The 26,482-nt window shown below is 42.3% G+C and overlaps 1 protein-coding gene across 1 annotated transcript in view; it reads left to right on the top strand.

The window, feature by feature from the left end:
- Nucleotides 1–26,482, top strand: part of KSR2 (kinase suppressor of ras 2) — a 1,792,292-nt gene that overhangs the window by 1,738,679 nt on the left and 27,131 nt on the right. The window contains exon 20 of the mRNA XM_086943271.1: nt 13,123–13,256. Coding sequence (XP_086799397.1) covers nt 13,123–13,256 — 134 coding nt within the window. The remainder of the gene's footprint in view (nt 1–13,122; nt 13,257–26,482) is intronic.

The raw sequence follows: 26,482 nt of genomic DNA, 5'->3' as shown, positions 1-26,482 counted from the left end.
AGTCGTCATCGTTGATGGCTCAAAATGTGATATTAGACATCCAATTCAACAGCTTTATGCTTAATCAGGCGTGCATTAAGAGCAACACATTCAGATAGATGGTCCTGCTTTTTAATGCCTCAAATTCTCAGATATATGCAGCCTGAGAGAAAGAGAGTGAGAAAGAGAGAGAGAGAGAGAGAGAGAGAGAAAGAGAGAGAGAGAAAACTCGCTGAGTCGCATTTCAGTAAGATAGCTCTGCTGTTTTTTGCCAAAGCGTTTTAAAGTCTGTGTCAGCTGAAGTTTAGATCTGATGCTCCAGATGAAACACCTGTAAGATCTGTTTACCATGAGGGATGTTTCTGCTTGCTAAACCTTGCATTGTCTCTGTCCCCTGGGCAACAGTTAGGCTTTGTGGTGCCTGACCTTGTCTCTGTTGTGATCCTCGATCTATTGCCTATCTTGTCAGTCATTATTGTAAATACCACATCACGGCCGTAGAATATATCTCTACATGGAGCCTTCATTTTAGCTTAAGCATTCAGCAAATTGCCATATTGCATATTGGTCAGTTAAGGAATAACGTTTTGGGTTTTTGTGATATGGGCATTGCTCTTTAATTTACTTTCTGCCGTTTGCGTGCAATTTATCTTCACTTCCTGCAGCACAGAAATAAGCAATTGTACCGAACGGGGAATAGAAGTGATGTACAACCTCTCCACCTTTTTAGCTCTGGCTTGACAGCACATCTGTCTGCAATTCGCACCTGTTATGGGGGTTTCCCTAGAATGGAGAATAACCCACACATTTTGGTGCTTAGTACACCTAAATCTGCATGTGGTATTATTTTAATAACCATGTCCAAGAAATTAGCCAAACTCATAATTGTAATATGTGTAGTCACAGAAGTTTGCACATATTGTGGAGCTTACTGGACCACTCATAATGAGGTCTTTTTATTTATTTATTTATTCATTTATTGAATTTATTGAGCGCGACAGCTACCCATAAGGGTTTCCCGGCGCTAAAAGACAGGTGCAACAAAACTCCAGCCAGAGAAGTTTATTGGTCAAAAAGCCAGGTTTTCACGGCTCTGCAAAAGCGCGATTGGCAGTTCTCCATCCGAATGTCCAAGGGAAGTGAGTTCCACAATCTGGGACCCAGGTTTGCAAAAGAGCCTCAGCCCATTCTAGAAAGTCTAAACTTGGGTACACTGAAGAGATGATGCGATGAGGAGCGGAGTGAATGAGTAGGGGTACAGGGAGTAACAAGGGCCTGAAGGTATAGGGGAGCTAACCCAGTTTTGATCCTGTGCATAAAGCTCAAAGCCTTGAACTTTACATGATTTTCGAAACTAAGCCAATGAAGCTCCCTCAGGCGTTCTGTGATGTGGTCACGTCTCCGGCAGCCACAAAGAAGCCGTGCAGCAGAGTTTTGGACCAGTTGAAGGCGGCGTGTGACGGCCTTGGTGGACCCCAGGTAGAGCACGTTGCCGTAGTCCAACCTCGAGGTCACTAAGGCACTCACAACGGATATCTGGGTGTTAGAGGGAAGTATCCAAAAGATTTTACTTAGCCACCGCAGAATGGTAAAGCAGGTGGCTGCTACTTTATTTGCTTGATCGTTCATGGATAGTCCCCTATCAATAATTACTCCAAGGTTCCGCACTCGTTCTGACGGGATTAGTAAGGTGCCCATAGCAGATGGCCAATGTCTCGGGCTCCAAAGGTCAGGTTTATTCCCGAGAACCAACACCTCGGTCTTCTCACCATTTAGTTTAAGCAGGTTGCGATTCATCCAGCCAGATATTTCGTTGAGGCCTGCTTGCAGAGGGGAGGGACGGGTGGAGTCAACTTGAGATAATGAAAAAACAATTTGGGAGTCATCTGCATAAGTAAACAAATTATGTCCGGAACGTTGTGCAACATAAGCCAAGGGAGTAACGTAAGATTAAAAAGAAGGGGACTAAGGATTGATCCCTGGGGCACACCATACGGGGAGGGGTAGCTTTTAGAAGTGGATGAGTGCGAGAAAATTTGGAAGGTACAATCAGACAGGAAGGACTTCAGCCAGTCCAGGGCTTTACCGCCAATGCCAATGGAAGCCAGAGACTTGAGGAGGATGCTGTGCGATACAGTGTCAAAGGCTGCACTGAGGTCAAGTAGAATCAGTGCAACCGTTTCACCATGATCTAGCAGCAGGCGAAGGTTATCTGTGACGCCCAAGAGGGTAGTCTCCATGGTCTTTAGTCATCACATATCGGGTCAGCCCATAGAAGTTCATTGTCACCTGATGCTGCTGCTGTTTAGTGACATTCTGCCTCCTAGGAAGTGGTTCTATTGGAATGCATGAGGGGAAACTTTATATTTGGAAATCACACTCGATCAGAACACTTTTAGGGCCTGCTTTAGATCTCTGCGGATGGGTTACTCTGTCACAATGGTGACGGATATCCTATCTGCCAAAATATAAATCCCATACGATATGATGGGAGTTATATTTTGGCTGGCTGGATATCCGTCACCGTTGTGATGTAGTAACGTTAGTCACATTGAAGCATTTCTCTCATGCATGCACTCTACACAGAAATACATCCTTTTGTGTTATATTTTTTCACTACATCTGTCATTTTAAATGCTTTCAACAGGCCTTGAGTGCAACCCTACACCAACATGGCCACCAAAGTGTGTGTTTTTCTTTCACACCGGGAAAGCCATCTTTTAGACAAACCCAACACTTCCAGCTATGCCATTGCTAAATATATCATTATTGTTGATATCACTGAGAATTAATCCAACAAAAAGATTGCTAAATATTTCCTCAGTGTTAATATAAGTGTTAATATTACTGAGTGCCAGCCAGCCAAACCGCAGCTAAACATTTCATCCATGTTGATGTCACCAAGCTTGATCATGGCTGCTTGTATCTCTTTGTTCATTTTTCCCCTGTGGCTTCTTAATTCTGTGGGTTGCAGAGCTCTTTGCTCACACAATAAGATATGTTATAGATACCAGTGAGCAGTAATACCTATAATTATTTGGCCATATTCACCTGCATCCCCCGGACCTTCCAGGAGATGCAATCAGAGCCATTGAAATTACCCTCACCATAACCATCATTATATAGCATTGTCCTATTTATTTAGACCATAGAAAATAAGCACAAATCATTATGATGGGGAACTACTCCGTTCAAAACTTTCTGGGATCCTGAGACTGAGTGGGCTGTGTTGGATACCACTCAGACCTTTAGATATAGACTAAATATTGCAGTCTGGTATTACAAAAAATAGTGCCTTACACAAAAGAGGGCATCTAATAGTGTCTCAAAGTAATGCACCTTTGTGAAAGACTCCTCAGCACTGGTGCTTTACTTAAGAGGAACATGTAGTATTGTCTTGCATTGGATGGCAAAGACAATAAACCAGACTTTAATGTATTAATGCATGAAAACACAGGTGTACACAGTGTGATAGCACAAGTTATAATGGGCAGTCACAAATGCTGTAGGCATGCATTAGCACATTATAGCTAGGCTCTCCCATTGCTTGTTAGGCTCAAATGTAATTGTTTTATTAACTGCATTATTTGCTATATTAATGACTTTATGCTGTGTATGCATTTTAGACTTTCCCATTTATAGTATGCTAGTCTTTCCCAAAGTATGGATCTCCACAACTCGATTTATTTTTGGTGGATAGTGAAAGTACAAGTAATAAATTAAGGTGTTTAAATTCAGTTTTTATCTTGTCACATTTGTTGTACCTCAAAACGGAGGTCAAATGTCAAGCTCTGTCTTCTGACAATTTGCAGCTTATTTTTTTAACATGGGAATTGATGTTTACGAATTCCTCTCACTTTGCAGCCAGAGAAAAAGTAAAGTGAATTAGAACACTGGAATGTTGGGAGCTCAATTGAAAACAATGGAGTGCTCCTGGCTTATAATGGCTAGTATAGGCCTGGAGCTCGAACATTCTAGTGTTTCTTCGTTCACAGCTCTGGCTGTGAACAAAGGCTTCAAGGAGCCTGAGGGGATTCCAATCCCCTCACGCTCCAATAAGGCTTTGTTCTTTTTTGTTAGAACATTCTGTCCTCTAGTGGCAGAATGTTCTAATAGCCTTATAGCCCTTCGTAGCTGGGCTATACCGCTATTAAAGTCCCTCTCCCTTGAGGCAATCTTACTGGGTACAGGGAGGGTGAAAGGAAAGGCTGTTGGATGTCATCATTGTAACACACAACAAAATGTAAATACCTGTAAATGAACTGAACACATTCAGCAATGAGGAGAGCAAATAAATGAAGCGTATTTATTTTGTAATTTAGAAGTGTGATAGAAGCAAATATTTTAATGGGATGAAAAGATATCAATATACATTACTTAGTGATGCACAAACAATAAATGTTCACTGAAATCCGATTTCCACACATTATCTTTTCTGTGCAATATCGTTTTATCAGTAAAACTGTATGTCTCTGCAAATTTAGTGCCCATTTCAATGGAAAATGTGCTGACAGTAAATGACAATGCTCTACCACTCGGTGCTTTAGTAACATAAAAAAAACACCCACCTCATGTCCATTAAAGCTATGTAGGTCACAAACGTTTGTCATTCTAAAAAGTGGGTTGGGGTTCTAAAAAGTTTGGGAAACACTGTACTAAGGAACAAAATGAGCAGAAGTAAAATGCTCTTAATTCAAGTAAATTTACACTGTACAGCTCACACATCCACAGCGGACAAGAAGTAAGTGATCATAGGAAAAACTGCCCATGAAGAAATCAACACCAGTGCATCAGATATTGTCTAATATATATGTCCTCCATTATCTGTATACATCAAGCAAACATAGAGAATATCTTGAGTAGGATCATTTGCAGTCAGGATTTGAAACATAACTTGGAAACAATGCAGCCTTCTACTGCTCATGGTGTTCTTTCTCCATAATGATTGCTTTCAGTTAAATTGACATTCTGTATTCTAAAGTGAACACATGTACTTTGTTTTGTAAATTCACAACTTCTTTGATAATATGTAATTTCTTAGTATTTAATGTAATAACCCCTAGAGGAGTATGTGGAGTGGTTCTCCGCAGAGTACTATGGAGTTAAAAAAAACTCAGTGAAACTCCGCTCCGCCCCATCACCTTCTCTTCTGTCTCGTCTGTGGGCCACCCTCCTTCTCTAATGGAATACATAGGGGGACGCAAGGAGAAGGACAACAGCAAGAAGGAGACCTGGCAAGGAGGAGGGCGGCCTGCAGACAACAGAAGAGAAGGTAAGTGGGTTTTAAAAAAAAAACAAATTGTGGGGGGCTGACTCGGCTGAGGAGAGTACTCCGCTCCGCCATGCAGTTGGAGTTTTGCAGCAACTTCGGGATCCCAGCGGAGCAGAGAGTTGGTAAAACTCTGTAAACTCTGCTTGCAGAGCGCAGTACTCGGCCTGGGTTTAATTTAATGCAGGGTTACGTAGGAAAGTGGAGTATTATGTAGTGATGCTGGTTAGGCTTCACTAATGCAATACTCTAACAATACCCCAAAGATAGTCCTTAAATTCACAATAATAAATCCTTAGCGCAGTCCTGGTAGAGTGGCAAAGAGCTGTAAGGCTTTACTAGTGGAACATATGTGAAGCATGTCAGAGTACCAAAATGGACAATAAGTAATAGACACGACGCAAGAGAAAACTAACACTATTTTATAAAATTAAAGCAGATTTTTACATACACGTAGACACCAAACCTAAGTAAATCAGATAAGTACAACCCGAATTATGGATTTTAGAAGCAATAATATATCAGTGCAAATCAATATTGCAAAACTTTAGCATTGCAGTCAATAGTAAAAACTAGTAGTAACAATCGGTCACTTGCAAGTCGAGTTGTTTGGATCTTAAGGGGGGTTAAGGTGATGCGAGTCCCAGAACAAAACCACAATAGTCACTTCAATTATAAATGGCTCAAGAAGTAGGCTACAGAGTTGCCCTGGCCATCCATTACACTGAAGAGGTAGCTGCGGGGAGCGGATTTTTTTGCTTACACAGTCCTGTTGAGCAAAAAAGTTAAAAAAATTGATAAATGGGCCACTGCTGCCATCGGATAAAATGCTGTGGTGTTCCCTAGAGTTGCAGCTTTGAGTAAAGGTGTTGTTTGCTGGACTGGCCACCATTAAGCCTTGGTAGCGGTAAGGTCAGCAAGAAGTTATTTTGACGTCCAGGGGCCGTATTACAATAATTGCCTTGGAGGCGCAACGGGCATATGCGCCCAGGGTCTCTACCTTCAGAGGGTGTTCCCTCATTTGCATAGGGGAGTGCCCTATGCAAATGATGGAATTCCTTTGACTCTGCACCCGTGCATATGACAGATGCAGGCGCAGAGTCAAAGAGGCCCTCAGGAGGTGCACTGACAGTGCGCCATTTAAAAGGTGGTCCACTGTCAGCGCACCTCCTGACTGCAGCCCTCTGCAGGGTGCAAAGGGGTCCCTTGGACCCCCCCAGACATCCCCTTGCAGGCGGGTACAGTCACCGACTGCCTCCATCTGCAAGGGGATCTCTATTACCCTATAAAAGTGCAGGAGGGTGCCGCCTGCACTGTGAAAACACAGCTGCTCCGTGTTTTCACATGAACGCACTGCCCCAGGCCAGTGTGAGTTCGCAGCTGCCCTGGGGGCAGCGCATACATCATAATGGAGCGCCTTGTGATGGGCGCAAACAATCACAATGCATAATACAGTCCCTGAAGTCCCGGGAGAAACGGTAGCTGCCTGAAAGTTGTTTGAGGTCAGGACTACATTTCCCACAATTCACTGATTCATCTTTTTTTGGGCAATCCCTTAGAGGGTCCAATGGCCAGTGATTTTTTGGGATCTAGTATTTTGTCTTTACCTGCGGACTGCAGGGCACTAGTGGCAATAGTCCAAGGGGTACACAGACAAAATATCGATTTTTAAATATCGATATGCAAAAATATCGAAGTTTAAATATCGAAATACAAAAATATCGAAGGTAAGTAATATCGACAGTCTAAATATCGATATTGGTATGATATCAGTAATATCGAAGTTGTAAATATCGATGTTAATAATATCAAAATTAATAACTTTGATGTTACTAATATCAATTATTAAATACATTTAGTGTATATTATATTGTATTTATTATGTTTTATTATTTATTTTTAATGTTATTTTATTAAATATTGTCTTTTACTACTGTAGCGGGTTGTGGGTTTATAGGGGAATAGGGTGGGAAGTAATTTAATTATGTTAAATTAATTATTAATTAGTAGGAATTATTAATTAATTAATTGAGAATTAATTTTTAATTATTTTTAACTAATTTATTAATTGATAAATATGTTCTGTAGCGGGTTATGGGTTTATAGGGGAATAGGGTGGGAAGTAATTTAATAATAATTAATTAATTGATATATGTTTGTACATATTTTAATTAATAATTAATTGGTAATTAATTTCTATTAATTAGTTAATTAATTATTATAATTTTTTACATATTCATAATTATTAATTCGTTGGTAATTAATTATTATTAATTATTTAATTACATTATTATAGTAATTTTTTTATATATAATTTATTGTTATTCTTAATTAATTAATTGTGCAAAATAATATTAATTATTAAATTAAATTAATTACAGCAAATGTGCTAATATATTTACTTTATTGTTATTGTTAATTAATAATTAATTGGTAATTAAATAATATTAATTAATTTTGGGTACAGGGGTATTTTTAGGGTTCAGGATCAGTTTTCAGTTCATGGGTACAGGGGTATTTTTAGGGTTCAGGGTCAGTTTTCAGTTTTTGGGTAAAGGGGTATTTTTAGGGTTCAGGGTCAGTTTTCAGTTCATGGGTACAGGGGTATTTTTAGGGTTCAGGGTCAGTTTTCAGTTTTTGGGTAAAGGGGTATTTTTAGGGTTCAGGGTCAGTTTTCAGTTCATGGGTACAGGGGTATTTTTAGGGTTCAGGGTTAGTTTTCAGTTCATGGGTAAAGGGGTATTTTTAGGGTTCAGGGTCAGTTTTCAGTTTGTGGGTAAAGGGGTATTTTTAGGGTTCAGGGTCAGTTTTCAGTTTTTGGGTAAAGGGGTATTTTTAGGGTTTAGGGTCAGTTTTTGGTTTTTGGGGTACAGGGATATTTTTAGGGTTCAGGGTCAGTTTTGGGTTTTTGGGTAAAGGGGTATTTTTAGGGTTCAGGGTCAGTTTTGGGTTTTTGGGGTACAGTCGTACAGGGTAAAAATTAAATAAATTTAAATTAAATCAATTAAATGAAATAAAAAAATATAAAATTACATTAAGTTATTAAGTTTTTAATTTATTTTAAATGTATATGTATTAGTTTTAATTTTTTAATTATGTTTTAATATTGTTATTTAATATTTGTAACATTATATGTATTTTATAATTATTTTTACATTATTATTAATACATTTAAAAAAACGATATTTTTAATTTCGATATTTTTGTACTACGATATTATTTTTTCGATATTTTTGTACTTACCTTGTTAGGGATAGGATTCCTATATTTTTGACTTCGATATTTTTGTTCCGATATTTTTGTATTTCGATATTTTTGATTTCGATATTGTGTCAGACATTCAGTCCAAGGGAATCAGGAGTTGCTCTTGGCTCTCAAAGGGGTTTCTTTCTCTGGGGCACCGATCTCCGGTCCAGGACGAGTTGCAGTCCTGTAGTTCCAGGAAGGTTGCCACAGGTGCAGAGTATCACACCTTTAGTTTGTGCAGCTTCAATTGTTGCAGACTCAAGTCTCTTCTGTGTCCTTTTTTGCAAGTCAGATTAGAACTGAGTTTTTGCTGCCAAGGGTGCCCCATAACTCCTAGATTTAGGGGCATCAGGGGTAATGGTGCAAGTGACCAATGTGCTACTAGCCCTAGCGGCTAATCTGCCCCTAAGGTGACAACATCTGTGTGTTGGTGTCACCTTTTCTACTCAGAACTCTCTACTCTACCACTTCTAAAAATGGCAGAACATTTCCTTAGCTGCACAGACCAAGTAGCCCACTCTAGAGGTATGGCTAGTGCTCTTGGGGTGCACACCTCTTAATTACATAATTTCCTCACCTGCCCGGTTGCAAGTGTGCCTGGGGGTGGAAGGAGGGCTGTTTTCTCCTTTGAGAAGCAGCCTGGTTGAATTTCACAGGCAGTATAAGCTTTGAAGCTCACCGCCTTGAGGTGCCACTTCACTATCTCTCCTGCCAAGGAGGGAGGTGCCACCTCCTTCCATTCCGGGCCATTTTTTCTGACTCCTGGGAGAGTTCACACTTCCTGTCAGGGGGTCGGATTTCGGGCTTCGTGGCAGCAGCTGCAGACTGGCCCAGAACACTGGAAAAGCAGGGGTAACCAGGTGGTCAACCTCTAAGGTAGCCACCTGGGTGCATGCCACATCAAACTCAGCATGAGTGATGAGGTGATGAGGCATATTGTTTGGTACCAAAAATGACATCTTTCTGTGGTACCATAATGGAGCTGGTGACCTTGAGGTTGCCTGGGTGCTAGCCCAGATTATCCTACGGACCTCTGATCATTTATAGTAGCCTTTAATGAAAAAGACCACTATAGCGATATATAAGCTTTCACTTATATGTCCACACCTTTAATATAATGCACCCTGGGCTCAGGAGACCTTCCTTGGGGGTGACTGCCATGTATTAAAAATAGTGTTTTGACCTTGCCACACATGGTGAGGCGAAGTAGAGTTTGAGCAATTTGCACTGCTCCTGCAGTCTGCAGTGACAGGGCTGCTGTCATCTTTTTACTTGGGTCACGATGACAGAAACAGTGCTTATCTTAGGTTAACATTCATGGTTTATCCTTTCATAATTTTCTATATTGGCATCCATATTGACAACATATCAAATCATCCCTTAATGCAAAATGACTCAGTAGAACTTCTCATACACAATTTTTCCATATCAGTGAAAATATGACATAATCACTTTGATTTTATGTACAGATCCTAAATCTGTGAATTTTGTTAATTATCACGTTGTGCTCTGATCATAGGGATCATCTGAAATACCCAGTTGGCATCTCCTCAGTTTATATCTCAAAATGTTTGCATTTCTCGAATAGTTCCCTTCCCTGCACTCATTGAAACTCCATATCACGTTCTCGAGCTAACAACATTACTTTAATATTATTGACTTATGTCCATGTTGCTCTAATCCTGTGGTTTTGTCGTTTCTAAGTGCAATAAATAACAGTTTGTATATTGTCACATATAATGGTACCTGATGTACTGACTTTAACATGAAAGAATGAGTTGGCATTACTAAGACTCGAATTTGTGACTTGTAAGTAACACAAAAATTGCAGCAGTGAGACATCTTGCACTGCAGTATGCAAAAATGTACTTTTAATGGGTGCCATGCAAATAATATGCTACAGTGTGTACAGTTGCACACATACTCACCCACACTATATTTTTGCCTTTAATTGCACCTTTGAGATGTATACAAGCCGCAGTGTCCTCTGTATGCACCTTATATTCATGAAATATATAGAAATCACACTGTCAAACTTTTGTCTATTCGCCGTCCTTTACAATTGTAGTACTGCTTTTGCCTAACATTATATGTATTTGAAGTCTTTATAAAATGATTTGTTCTCTTAAACTGTTTCTTCTGAATAACTTTGGATCCGATGTGCAATGCCATGATTCAGAACAAGTGCTGGTCAATTCTTCTTTTGTTTTTTCATGGCTTTTGCAAAACTTTATTATTTGGAAACCTGCTTGCCATTTGTCAATTGAAAACAATCATTGAATGAAGGTAAAAAAATGTGTGGTCTCAAAAAAGCACAGATTGCCATAGTCGTGCCTGGCAATGAATGGAACTACTTAGTGTGTGGATGTTCTCCTTCTGAAAGAATTCCATGCCGTGACTCATACTAAAGTCAGCCAATGGTTAAGTGGGGTAATGCGTTTACCCCATGATGCATTCTAGAGTGTGTTGGAGAAAAATCTGAATGACACAACCACAGACAAATGAATTAAGTATGGCTAAAGAAGCCCTACAAGTAACTATGGCATACACATCATTTTAGTGAAATCAAAAGGTCTTAGCTAACATAGACCTAAAAAAACCAATCATTGTGCCATTGGTGGCCAGCCTCTTGCCTTTGAGTAAGAATTAATCAAGAGCAGAGAGAAGGAAGGCAAGAAACAAAGACGGAAGGCAAGAAACAAAGAAGGCAAGCAATATGGAATGCAAAAAGATGGGAAGAAGGAATACAAGAAAGAAGGAAAGAAAGAAGGCAAGGAAGAATGAAAGAGAAGAAAGGCATGAAGGAAGGAAAGATAAATGAAAGGCGAGAAAGAAAGGAAGACTCAGATAGAAAAACAGACACAAAGAAGTAAGGAAAAGAAAGAAGAATAGAAAAACAGAAATCAAGAAAGAAGAAATGAAAGCAAGAAAGAAGGAATTAAGGAATGACAGCAGAATAGAAGGAAAGAAGGAATGAAAGTAGGACAGAAAGAGAGAGAAAGGAAGGATGAAAGAGAAAGAAAGAAACAAAGAAAATAGAAGCAAAGAAAGAAACAAAGAAAGAAAAAGAGAGTAAAAGAAAGAAAGACAAAGAGAAAAAGGAATCAGAGTCAGAAGGAAGGAACTAATGAATGAAGAAAGAAAAAGTAAATGAGGAATGAGAAAAGGAGAGAAAGAAGGAATGAAAGAATGAGAGAAAAAGGAAAGCAAGATTGAATGAAAGAAAAAAGGAAAACAAGAAAAAAGAATGAATGAAAGAAAAAGGAAATCAAGATAGAAGGAATGAAAGAAAAAGCAGAAAGAAGGAAGAAAGAAACACCAAAAGGAATAAATAGTGAAAGAAAAAAGAAAAGGAAAAATGAAAGAGGGAACGAAAGAGAGTCAGATAAAGGGCACTCCAAAAGGAATTTACAGCAGCATTGGCAGGAGACAGCAACTGATAAAGCTGAAATGTGGTCTGTGCTCACATCTGGTATAACCCATCCTGCTGTCACATCCGACTCTAAGCACAAAGGGAACATCAAAGTAATAAATTAAAAACAATAACATTGCTACAGAAGGGAACTAGCTTTTGTGCGGATGTGCTCCTTGTGAAAGAGTAAACTGCAGTCAATCAAAGTTAAGTTAACCAGTGGTTAAAATGGGCTGACCCCTGCCCCATGCTGTGTGCTGTAGAGGTTGGCAGCAAAATGTGAATGACACAACAGCAGACAAATGGCTGACGAAAGTAGGATGAAAGCCCTTTTAAATAGGTATATAGTAAATATATATTTTTTAGAAATCAAAAGGACTTGGCTAATGCCAGACCTAAAAATCTATTCCTATAGGCTTCCTTCTATTTTTGGACTTCTTGCTCAGTTGTTTGGGTTTCACAGATGTTCCTAGGAATAGTCCTGAATGTTTATATCAAACAAAGAATTCCAGGATTTGCTTCATATGCACTCATTCAGATTGCGCACTGGATAAACAACTTATAAATGTTATTTTGTACATAGTTTCTTTTTCACCACTTCAAAATAATTTTTCTCTGTCGTGAAACCCCTTGGCCTACAACCTATGAACATGTGAGTGGTCCAGGAACTTTTCCAACAAATTTGAAGACCGACTTTCACATATTTGTGAGTAGTTTTAGATCATGAAATTGCATTGGGGCGAGAAAATTGGAAATTGGGTATTTGGAATTATCTGTGAAAACCCACAAAGTTATGAGACTGTGGGTGTTGGCAATATTTTCAATTGTCATCATGCTTCCCATATACTGGGAACTCCTGTGTTCCCACCCTTACCTTAAACTTATAACAGTAGATATATAACCCAACATGGCAGATTTCCCACTATCATGAATGAACTTTACTATTCTAATATACCATGGATGAAGTTTCTGTGGAATTTTCAATTTAAATGTCTTTTTTGTCCACGGAAGCTGCACTTAGTTTATTCTAGAATTGTGAATCAAGCTCCTTAGTGATCAGCCTCTCTAGTGAAGCATTATCTGGCAATACAGCCTTTTCTACAGTATGGAGAGAGACTTGTATGCAGATTTTGCAATGCGAGCAATTAACGATGATGTACTATGGTTCTACGACTGATTCTTCATAGTTCTGAAATGCTTGTTTCTTCTCTCACAGGATATCCTGCTTTTCTGTTGGGCCTTTGATCAAGAGGAAAGACCCACCTTCACCAAACTCATGGAAATGCTGGAGAAACTGCCAAAGCGGAATCGCCGCCTGTCCCACCCAGGACACTTCTGGAAATCAGCAGAGTATGTTTCTACTTTTTAATTCCTAGCTTTACATTTCCTGTTTGGCATGAACCGACTACTCCAACATATGTCAATTAAATCCAAACACATTTGATCAAATTATTGAAACAATTGAGTTGTCTTTCCTCAGTAACTGTGATGTACCCAAGCACCCTGGTACCATGTGTTCATAAAAACCTTAATTATCTGTGGTTACCTATTGTTTCTATTGTTCAATCCTTTTTCCATTCATTACAGAAATTCCTCTGGATATTCATTTGTTTATTTTGGGGGCTATTCAGGATCACTTGCTAACTTTCTGATTTTAAGTTTGAGAGATGTTTGCATATGTAGTGATTTTTTTGTGGTTAAATATTTCAAGCACAAAATTAACTTTACACAATATATCAACCACACTCGTTATAAATGACTGAATTCAAGATATAGAAGAGGGGAGGAGATGAGTTCTGTTTAGCCATGGGCTATTTCAAATTATGCCTGAGAGGTTTAGCAAAGAGTAGCATCACTTTCTCATCTTGATGTAAGTATACTCTCCTTCAAGTCATTTTGGTTTTTGATATCTCACCTTTAAAAGAACCTTATTTGTTGCTTCCAGACCGTTTAAGTGCTACGTTGTGAATGTGGTAGCAAACTTGGTCGCATTTCAACAGATTCAATTAGCAAGTGAAGATAATCTCACAGTAACATTTTGGAACTCAAAGTAATCCCTTTGGACCACTAAATATTTCTTTTGTATGTTCATTACGCAATATGACGATATTCCAATCATGTTACATGTGAAAATATTCAGAGCACACTAGTTCTAATTTGATAATCGTTCATTCACTTTACGCATTTTAGCTGGATATAGTTGCCCTACTATGATCCATCAATAGATAAGAATCCCAACAAAATATAAAAGTACCGTTTGAGCTGCAACCTTAGCAGTTAATCATAGCCATAGCTACTGGACCCATATGTTAAATGCACAGAATTTTTTCTGACTAGTCTGGATGTGCAAGACCACCAATCACTCAGTACTGTCTTGCCTGCTCCGATTCATTTTAATTGTATCCTACAAATAATAAAAGCTACACCTATAATGAGCACAGATTGAGAAGAGGAGTCGGACCTTAGGGACTTTACGTCAGAAAACTGAGTGGTTGTATAATCATTGTGGCGCCAATCCACCCCGCAATACCTACCTGAATATCACCAAGCATTCTGGGACATGTAGGTGCTATGCATTGAGCGTTCTACGTGCGGTATATGTGATTGGAACTTTCCCTGGGGGCGGAGCGGCCTACCACAAAGTAGGATCGGACAAGATATTTAATCCAGTATAACGCTCACATCCTGGATTCACTTACCCCTGGCGCTGATGAATGCAAGATTATACGCTGAAATGCATTCACCATCCTATTTGTTTCCAGACTAAGGATACCTCCACTGCTTCCCCTGTTGTGGCCTCCCTTCTTCCTATGGAAGAGTTCTTCTGCATATTGCTAGTGTGGTTTCCAGAGACGCGCTTGGGAGGCCCCCGCACCATAAGCTGGCCTTGGTTTTGCTGGTCTCCGCCTTGCTGGAATTCTTTGTGCTGTAAAATGATCAAGGCCCTCCTCCTGGCCCGGGAGAAGATGAGGCAGTGTTGAAGTCATTGACTTCACATTGGGCGAGGTGGACTTCCAGTCTTGCCCTGCTGTAGTTATCCCCGAGGCTCATGGGTTGATGCGGTCTGGGGACATGAGGCGACACCTGAATTCGTGGACTTACAGGACTGGGGGGCACAGTATCATCGTGGCTCCAATCCACCCCACAATACCTACCTGAATATCACCAAGCATTTTGGGACATGTAGGCGCTATGCATTGAGCGTCCTTCGTGCAGTATATGCGATTGGAACTTTCCCTGGGGGCGGAGCGGCTTACCACAAAGCAGGACGGGACAGGATATTTAATCCAGTATAACGCTTGCATCCTGGATTCACTCACCCCTGGCGCTGATGAAGGCAAGATTGTATGCCAAAATGCATTTGCCATCCTGTTGGTTTTCAGAATAAAGATGCCTCCACTGCTTCCCCTGTTGTGGCATCCCTTCTTCTTATGGAAGAGTTCTTCTGCATATTGCTAGTGCGGTTTCCAGAGACGCGCTTGGGAAGCACAATAAGTTGGCCTTGGTTTTGCTGGTCTCCGCCTTGGTGGAATTCTTTGTGCTGTAAAATGACCAAGGCCCACCTCCTGGCCCGGGAGAAGATGGGGCAGTGTTTAAGTCATTGACTTCACGTTGGGTGAGGTGGACTTCCAGTCTTGCCCCCGCCGTAGTTATCCCCGAGGCTCGGGGTTTGATGCGGTCTGGGGACGCGAGGCGACACCTGAATTCGTGGACTTACAGGACTGGGGGGCACAGTATCATTGTGGCGCCAATCCACCCCGCAATACCTACCTGAATATCACCAAGCATTCTGGGACATGTAGGCGCTATGCATTGAGCATCCTACGTGCGGTATATGCGATTGGAACTTTGCTTGGGGGTGGAGCGGCTTACCACAAAGCAGGACGGGACAAGATATTTAATCCAGTATAACGCTCGCATCCTGAATTCACTTACCCCTGGCGCTGATGAAGGCAAGATTATACGCTGAAATGCATTCTCCATCCTTTTGGTTTCCAGAATAAAGATGCCTCCACTGCTTCCCCTGTTGTGGCCTCCCTTCTTCTTATGGAAGAGTTCTTCTGCATATTGCTAGCGCGGTTTCCAGAGACGCGCTTTGGAGGCCCCCGCACCATAAGTTGGCCTTGGTTTCGCTGGTCTCCGCCTTGGTGGAATTCTTTGTGCTGTAAAATTACCAAGGCCCACCTCCTGGCCCGGGAGAAGATGAGGCGGTGTTGAAGTCATTGACTTCACGTTGGGCGAGGTGGACTTCCAGTCTTGCGCCCGCCGTAGTTATCCCCAAGGCTCGGCGGTTGATGCGGTCTGGGGAGGCAATGCGACACCTGAATTCGTGGACTTACAGGACTGGGGGGCACAGTATCATCGTAGCGCCAATCCACCCCGCAATACCTACCTGAATATCACCAAGCATTCTGGGACATGTAGGCCCTATGCATTGAGCGTCCTACGTGCAGTATATCCGATTGGAACTTTCCCTGGGGACGGAGCGGCTTACCACAAAGCAGGACGGGACAGGATATTTAATCCAGTATAATGCTCACATCCTGGATTCACTTACCCCTGGCGCTGATGAAGGCAAGATTATACTCCGAAATGCATTCGCCATCCTGTTGGTTTCCAGAATAAAAATGCCTCCACTGCTTCCCCTGTTGTGGCCTCCCTTCTTCTTATCATATATATGAGCATGGTCACACTCTTTTCCAAGGCTTGGGAGAGAGATTGGATTGTATATATATATATATATATATATATATATATATATATATATATATATATATATATATATATATATATATATATATATATATATATATATATATATATATATATATATATATATATATATATATATATATATATATATATATATATATATATATATATATATATATATATATATATATATATATATATATATATATATATATATATATATATATATATATATATATATATATATATATATATATATATATATATATATATATATATATATATATATATATATATATATATATATATATATATATATATATTTTGGAATTTTTGCCGAGGGGTCGGAGGTTTGCACGGCCCGCCACAAGCCTCAGAACTAACAACCAGCAGCTGGGAAGATCGAGGCACGAACAGCACTGAGGGACGCTGTTGCTGTTTTGTGCCCTGTAAGCTGTGCAACTTCGGAAGCAATGGCAGAGGGTAGCTGGTTTGAAAAGGAGCCACTTGGTGATATTAAGTGAAACCCCATCGTCCTGGAACAGATCACAAGCCTGCTGTATTCTGGGACCAGGAGTCCCCAACACGAATGTGGGCTCACGTAATCTGCACCAGGTGAGCCTTCCGCCACTTGGTTAGGAGGAGCCTATATGAACATTGCAGTGATCACCTTTTCATTAAACTTGCAGCGTCTCTTGCAGTCTTCTTTAATGAGAGGAGCGAGTGGAGTATATATATATATATATATATATATATATATATATATATCTAACCTACTGGCTATCGCCAGTAGGTATATATAGTTAGAATTTTTTCTCTATGGGACTTTTGAAAATTCTATGTCTAATAACTTTGGCGTTTGTGGACGGAATCCGCTTTTTGTTTCTGAGCAGCCCCTGAAAATTTGGTGGGGTTTCGTCAAGGGGGGGCTGAGAAAAAAGGGGGGTCCCAAAACGCGTTTTTTGCATTGAGTTTTCCATAGGGCGGTTGGACTCACTTTTAGCTCGAACGGCTGAATGGATTTGCACGAAACTTGGCAAAATTGTAGGGACTGTTAGCCCGATGTGCCTTTGCTAGGTCTCAATATATGTGCTCCAGTAGTTTTTGAGAAATTAACGTTCAAACCAAGATATATATCTGTAACAGCGCTCTGGGCAGCGATCCGGTCCGCTTACTTTTCGCTTATCGGAACTTTGCGCGCAGAAAGCTGATTGGCTCTCCGGTGTCTGTCAACATTCTAAACAGTCCGGAGCGGCCGCCATCTTGTCTCTCGGTAGGATCGAGAGAGAAGAAGAGGTGGAAAGCGAAAGGGGAATTTAATGAAAGGGGGCAAGGTATCCCCCTCTTGACCCCCTAGGAATGTTGTTGGGGTTATTAAAGGGTCCCGTGGGGAAAATAAAAAAAAATGATTTTTCACGGTAGAAGCGCGGCCGCGAACTGGTAGCGAAACGGGAATTCGCCATTTTCTGCTTCGTTAATTAAATTACTAGTTATAAGTGGGTGCGGGAGACGTATCCTAATCCCCTATGTTTTCTGAGGGTGGCTGAGGAGGCTGATATATGTTGATACATCTCTTCCAGCGGCTGTGCGTGAGCTTTTTTTTTTTTTTTTGCTGCGTGACAGTCCGGAGCGGCCGCCATCTTGTCTCTCGGTAGGATCGATCGAGAGAGAAGAAAAGGTGAAAAACTAAGGGGGAATTTAATGAAAGGGGGCAAGGTATCCCCCTCTTGACCCCCTAGGAATGTTGTTGGGGTTATTAAAGGGTCCCGTGGGGAAAATAAAAAAAAAATGATTTTTCACGGTAGAAGCGCTTCACGGGCCGCAAACTGGGCCGCAAACTGGTAGCGAAACGGGAATTCGCCATTTTGTGCTTCGTTAATTAAAGTACTAGGTATAAGGGGGTGCGGGAGACGTATCCTAATCCCCTATGTTTCCTGAGGGTGGCTGAGGAGGCTGATATATGTTGATACATCTCTTCCAGCGGCTGCGCCATCTTGCCTTTTTTCGAATGCCACAATTTTGTCGTGCACGGCAGCCATTTTAGATGCCAGGCTGGTCCCAGGCTATCACCTAACCCTGCGGATGTAGTTTATGGCCCCAGCTGTAGAGAATTCAGACATGCCAATCCTCCTGATTCAGGCGTGTGAGTACTGATTTCAGTGCTAGTCTCCCGCCTCCCGATTTCTGCAAGCAAAAACCCGGGGGCATATTATGAACAACTAGCGATAATTTTTGTCTCTAACTTGTTTAGAGACAAAAATTATCGCCGCACATCGGCGATTTTTATCGCAGATAAACCTTGCTATTATCGCAGAAAAGTCAGCGATATTCATGTATTATCGACCTAATGCTCTTAGCCATGTTATCCACCTCCCATTGGATAACATGGCTAAGAACTGCTCAGGGCAGGTGTTAGATTTTGAAGATATTCGCGCTTAGCGCGAATATCTCCAAAAGTTGGTAATAGAAGGTAGCGATGTTAGGGACTGTTTCCAGTCGCTAACATCTTGGCACGCCACTTTGCATGTCATTAGTGATAAGTATCACTGACATGCAAAGCGGGGCCCAAGATGGTCGCTATCTCCTTTTAGCTGTCACTAACTGGTGTTAGCGACAGCTTGGTAATAGGGAAATAATTTTATCTCCGCTTTCATGGCTTTTAAAGCCAAAAAAGCGGAGATAAACCCCCTTGATAATATGCCCCACGATTCCTTGGGGGTTTCAGCTGACAGGGCTTGGTATTGTGTTACAAGGTAATTTTTCCATGAAACGTCAGAGGGTCGATGCAGGGGTTCTAGAAGAGGTGATAAACCATTTAAGCCTCATGAACAAGCGCATGGTCTTTTAAAGATTTGTGAAGTACTCGGGGCGGCGGTGTGTGTGTGCCCTCTTTCAGGAGCGGGCGGGGGGGCACTGCCAGCAACTTGCCAGGTCAGGTAGTGTTCAACACGTGCATCACCCTTTCTCTGCCTGTTATTGCGCTCCATGCTTCGGAAAGGTAAGAAAAAGAACGTGCATTTGAGTTTGAAATGTCCGATCCTGCAGCAGCACACTTCCAAAGCCCACACATGACAATAACCCGATTCAAGGCCCCATTCACCCGTTTATAAAAAAATAGATAACACTCCAACAAAGTAAGGTTATAAAACTTTATTAACTACTAACTTTAACGAACGGAACAAAAACTAAAAACATTTAAACATTTCTCAACACAAAAAGCAACAATGGTTAGAAGCTGTCTTTTGTGCGAATAGTCCCAAGGCAGCACAACGTGCAGAGTTCTGGACGGCACCCAGGTGATGTCGCCTGGGTGCCGCACTGGTTTAGGGATCCTACAATGCTGCTCCGAAAATTGGCGTGGGGCATCCCGGGTGGGGCGGGGGGAGGCCTCGTCAGTAGCGGTCTGTTGTGCGAATAGTCCCAAGGCAGCACAACGTGCAGAGTTCTGGACGGCACCCAGGTGATGTCGCCTGGGTGCCGCACTGGTTTAGGGATCCTACAATGCAGCACAGAAAAACAGCGTGGGGCGTCCCGGGTGGTGCGGGGGGAGGCCTCGTCAGTAGCGGTCTGTGTCCAGTGTCACATGGCTGACACAACATGTACGATAGGCACCCAGGTGATGTCCAGTAAACTGCCGCACTGGTTTTGGTATCCTACAATGCTACTCCGAAAATTGGCGTGCGTCGGCCCGGGGGGGGCGTGGGGGAGGCGGCGTGAACGGGCCTCCCCAGGTGGCGGCCATCTAGCTGAGTTGCGCCCGCTCTTGCGGCTACAGCGTCTCGCTCACCATGTTGTTGAGTTGCTCCCACTCTTGCAGTGCAGCGATAGGCGGCTGCCACATGGCTCTTAAAATGGCAGACGGCTCCTCGGTTTTGGGCCTGGTCCACTGAAATAGCCCTGGGACACTTTGGAACTCGGACGCTTGCCTGCTAGGGCTTGGGCTCCATTCTCGAAAAGCGTCCCCTCAGCCGTGAAGATTGTACAAAAGTCTTGGGGGCCCCCGACTCCCGCAGGCTTCCGGTGGGGAGCGGCTGCCATGATTGCTCGCGGAATGACCACGACGGAGCCACGAGATGGTGGTGCTCTCATGCTGACGCCAGCTTCAGTCTGAATGATCCAGAAACAAGGTGGGGCTTTCATCGTTTGGGAAAAAAAAATGTTCTAAACCAATGAAAAGTGTTATTTTTAGGTCATATGACCAAGCCTTCCATCTTTAGGAAACCAAAAGTAAAATGAACCAATGAAAAGTTTTATAAAGAAGTCACATGACCTGTTATGCGGTATAGGGCTACAAAAACCGTAGAAAATCCGTTGGCACGTGAGGCGGCGTCAGTAGCGGACCGATGTGCGAATAGGCCGAAGGCAGCACAACGCGCTGAGATCCGGATGGCACCGAGGTGGTGTCAAGCAAATTGCCGTACTGGTGTGGCCATCCTACAATGCTGCGCCGAAAGACGGCGTGTCCAGCTGAGTTCCGGTCACTCTTGCGGTACAGTGAGTCGAACGCGCCGAGATCCGGATGGCACCGAGGTTGTGTCCAGCAAGTTGCTGCACTGGTGTGGCCATCCTACAATGCTGCGCCGAAAGACGGCGTGTCCAGCTGAGTTCCGGTCACTCTTGCGGTACAGTGAGTCGAACGCGCCGAGATCCGGATGGCACCGAGGTTGTGTCCAGCAAGTTGCTGCACTGGTGTGGCCATCCTACAATGCTGTGCCGAAAGTCGGCGTGGGGTGCCCCGTTGGCTTATGAGGTGATGTCAGTAGTGGACCGATGTGTGAATAGGTCGGAACCAGCACAAGGCGCCAAGATCCGAATGGCAAGTCCTGGATATTGAGTGCCATAGTTGAGAGTTCTGAGCTGTGGTTGTAAGACTATCTGAAGCTTATTTGCACCTGCTGCAGTTTCACTGTTGCCCAAGGTGGTGTCCAGCAAATTGCTGCAGTGGTGTGGCCATCCTACAATGCTGCGCCGAAAGACGGCGGGTCCAGCAGAGTTCCGGTCACTCTTGCGGTACAGTGAGTCGAACGCGCCGAGATCCGGATGGCACCGAGGTTGTGTCCAGCAAGTTGCCGCACTGGTGTGGCCATCCTACAATGCTGCGCCGAAAGACGGCGTGACCAGCTGAGTTCCGGTCACTCTTGCGGTACAGTGACTCGAACGCTCCGAGATCCGGATGGCACCGAGGTGGTGTCCAGCAAGTTGCCGCACTGGTGTGGCCATCCTACAATGCTGCACCGAAAGTCAGTGTGGGGTGCCCCGTTGGCTTATGAGGTGATGTCAGTAGTGGACCGATGTGTGAATAGGTCGGAAGCAGCACAAGGCGCCCTGCACTGTTGAGCTTTTTTCAATGCCTGTTTTTTGTTGTTTCCCCTCCATCAAAAACAAAAAAGAATATATAAAACTGTGCAAAAATACAAAAAAATGTTTAGAAAAGCAGTGCTTGTAAGACTGTCTGAAGCTCCTTTGCACCTGCTGCAGCTTCACTATTGCCCTGGTGTGGACAAAGATCGCCCATGACTTAGGCTGATTGAGAGTTTGTAGAAAAATGGCTTCAGATTTTCCACATATTATTCTTCAACATTCTTCCTAAATGTAACAATGTGAGACTCACTAGGAGAACGGCTGTTTATCTTTCCTTTCAAAATGCTGCCAACAATATTTTCTGAATGGAAGACACCATCTTGTAGCATAAAGGGCCGAAAGGGGTTCTGGTCTGGCCGATTGTTGGTGAAGACATTTTGACTATATCTTGGACCTGCCCGGCCTCGCCCAAAATGGCGCCGGTATAAATGGGACTCGTAACTCCTTGCCCGCAAATGTATATCTAGAAAATGTTATTGTAAGTGGCCCTGTCTTATTTTAATTACAAAATGTACGTCCACCGATTCCGCAACTGTTAGACACCTTAGTTCTTGCAACCTAATGGCCCGCTCGTTACGTTCCTCTACAGTGTAAATGTCTCCTCATCATATACGATTTCAGTTTGCTCCGTGGCCGGCCCACGTGGTTATAGGCCCGTATTTGTATACTGATATTTTCACAATAAAGGTTTTTAAAACAAAACACGGTAGTAGTATTTACATTGGTAAAGTTTTTACTTTTAGTCACTGTTTTCGAATCAGTAAAAGGCAAGTGAAATAAAGCAGTCCGATTACATGACGGATAAAAGGTATAATATGTAGGAACGCAGTAAAGATAAATGGTCAAGGGCAGTTGTGTTTTTCATTTCTGCAACATAAAGTGATCGATAAGAATCTGATAATCAGGCGTATCGGCGACTAAGACAGCAGGCCGAGTCTCTCTTACTCAACGGCTCCGTCATGGAACGAAGAAACGCCCTTTTTCTCGAAAAAGGAATATATTTTACTTGCAGGATAGTTGTATTTTTTCCGGGAAAGTACATTAGCCTGGAATATTATAACATATGTTTGAAAAAAAAATAATGTTCGAAAAAAATAAAAAGCGTAATTTTTAGGTCATATGACCAAGCTTTTCATCATTAAAATAACAAAAGTAAAATGAACCAATGAAAAGTTTTATTAACAAGTCACATGACCTGTTATGCTTACGTTACGCGCTGCGCGCCGCGCCTCGGATCACTTCCGGGTGCGCTAACGCGGCGTGTCATAAAACGCATTACGCGACAACGTAGGTCAAGAATATAGTCTAAATGTCTCCACCAACCAGCGTTCAGAACACAACCCCTTTCAGCAGTCCAAAAAGTTCTGTTAAATGACAACAGAGGGGACAGGCAACAAGAACCATCAGTCAAAGAGGGGAGGGCAAATTCTTCTCTTCCGGGTCATGTTGGGGCGCTACCGGAACTGATCGAATTGGTAGTCTATAGTGTTTCTGGATGTTTCAGACTAAAGCTGGCGTCAGCATGAGACCACTACCATCTCGTAGCTCCGTCGTGGCCATTCCACGAGCAATCATGGCAGCCGCTCCCCACCAGAAGCCTGCGGGAGTCGGAGGCCCCCAAGACTTTTGTAGAATCTTCACGGCTGAGGGGACGCTTTTCGAGAATGGGACCCAAGCCTTATCAGGGAAGCGTCCGAGTTCCAAGGTGTCCCAGGGCCATTTTAGTGGACCAGGCCCAAAACCGAAGAGCCGGCCGCCATTTTGAGAGTCCTGTGGCAGCCGCCTATCGCTGCACCGCAAGAGCGGGAGCAACTTAACTACATGGTGAGCGAGACGCTGTAGTCGCAAGAGCGGGCGGTAAACAGCTGAATGGCGGAAGAGGCACAGTGTAGCAAAAGCGGGCGGAATGGCAACTAAAACGGTAAAGGGGCGCCCCACTACAGCGTGTCTTCAGGTCAAACGGATTGTGGGACAAAGTCCAGAATAGAAGAGTCATCAAAAGGTAAAAAGTTCCGCCGGACCCCGGGAGCCGGCCGCCTATGTCGGGGGCGATCTCAGGCTACACCAGTGCTATAAGACTTGGGGAGGGGGTCGGAGCCAAGCGTCTTCTCCGAGTCCGTGTCATCACACCGCCCCTCGGGGGCCTCCGTCAAGCGGTTTAGGGAGGTACCATATAACATTGTTTTCAAATGCAGTCAGGTCCACAAACGACCCTCACTTACTTTGGAATAGTGAAGCTGCAGTAGGTGGAAATAAGCTTCAGACAGTCTTACAAGCACTGCTTTTGTAAACATTTTTTGTTTTTTTGTATTTTTGCACAGTTTTATATATTTTTTTTGTTTTTGATGGAGGGGAAACAACAAAGCACAGGCATTGAAAAAGGCTCAAACTCAGAACTCTGAACTATGGCACCCAATATCCAGGACTTTCCATCCGGATCTTGGCGCCTTGTGCTGCTTCCGACCTATTCACACATCGGTCCACTACTGACATCATCTTATAAACCAACGTTATGTAAATAGTTATTTAATAAAATGTTTTACCCTGTTTCTTTGCTGGTGTGTTGTCTATATTTTTAATATTTGCATAGGGTTTGTCGTTATTTTGGCCGGGGTGGGTGACGGAGCCGAGCTGTCTTGCAGCCCTCATGGTGTGGAGCTCAGTTCATCTCACTATTTTCGTATTTCTCATGAAGGGTTGTTTATAATATTTCTATTTTAGCGAGGTCAAAAAGAGATCCAATTAGTGGCCTACTGATTTTGCTCGATTACTTTTATTTTTTTACACGATTTTTCACTATCTGCAAAGACTAAACAGAGTATTGCGCCTTTGTGCTTGTTTGTAAATAGAGAATGATCCAAAGAGAACCAATTCTAAAACAGTAAATGCTTGGACAACAATCAATCAAATGGAGAGACAAGGAGGCACGACGGATTACAACGGGGGTAAAGGCCTGCGTTAACTACCCTTCAGTATCTGCAAAGAGAGAGTACTACTAAGGCAAAAGAGGGGAGGGGGGGGGGGGGTGCAGCGTTCAAAGCACATCAGCGTGCATAAATACGAAAATGTTTTTATCTATCACGTACTTGACATTTTAAAGCTTTTCATATTTGCTATTAAAAAACCAATGAAATTCACAGAAAAAACCATAGGTTATAGTCCATATATAGTTAGGAATTTGCATTTACAAAACCTTGAAAATTCAATGAAAAAACCATAGGTTATAGTCCATATATAGTTAGGATTTAGCATTTACAAAACCTTATTTTACTCGCATAAAACCATTGAAATTCCATATATAGTTAGAAGCGCTAACTATATATCGCGCACCCGCAATCCACTGCTGATGATGTCACATATTACATCATTCATGACATGGTCAGTGACATCACTGATGACATCACTGATGACATCTCAAATGACATCACTGATGACATCACTGATGACAACTCAAATGACATCACTGATGACATCTCAAATGACATCACTGATGACATCACTGATGACAACTCAAATGACATCACTGATGACATCTCATTTGTCATCACTGATCACATCACTCATGTGATAATACAATGAACCTCTTCAGACTCTAATATAACCTTACATACACTCAGTATAAACAGACACTCACAGACTGTCACTCATCCATGGAGTTACTCACACACCTAGTCAGTCATGCAAAGAATCAATCACACCTCCATTTCCTCAACTATAAAGTTATACACATCTTACTTATTCAAACATATAATAACACATATTTATTCTCTTATATAATCCCTGATACAAGCTCACAGTGATCGATACAGCCACTCACACATTCACTGGCTCTTATGTTCAGTTATTTATATATCTCAACTCTCACATGTATTGTGTTTTACATACGTACTTACTTGCACATGTAGCAATGAGAAATCCATTCACTCACCAACACACCCATGCACAGTCAACCGCCCATATAGCTGTTTCCACATGCACTCTTGAACTCATACTCCTAGTGAATCAACTGCTTACACATCTATGCACAGAGTCACGCACCTCCCAGCCACCCACACACACACTCAGCCTCCCATTCAAATACTTGGGCAACCAATCAATAACCCATATGGCCACTCTTATAGCTACTGATCAACACATGCAGCAGCTTACACAACAACAAACATACTGATGCACAAATTAAGACAGTTTAGTCACTAACCCATGCACTCAGTGAGACACATTTAATCACTCTTTCATACAGTCAGTCATGCACCTACTAAATTCTTCATCCAGACACTTATACATCCACTCATTCTTCAATATGTAAAACATATTTAAACTTTACAGACACATACAATCACTGGATGTTGTGATCAGTGATGTCATCAGTGATGTCATTTGAGATGTCATCAGTGATGTCATCAGTGATGTCACTGACCATGTCATGAATGATGTAATATGTGACATCATCAGCAGTGGATTGCGGGTGCGCGATATATAGTTAGCGCTTCTAACTATATATG

Source organism: Lissotriton vulgaris, chromosome 11 (genome assembly GCF_964263255.1).
Source record: "Lissotriton vulgaris chromosome 11, aLisVul1.2, whole genome shotgun sequence".
In the NCBI taxonomy this organism is placed as follows: Eukaryota; Metazoa; Chordata; class Amphibia; order Caudata; family Salamandridae; genus Lissotriton; species Lissotriton vulgaris.
Note: the sequence above shows the minus strand (reverse complement) of the source record. Positions and strands in the feature narration are given on the sequence as shown.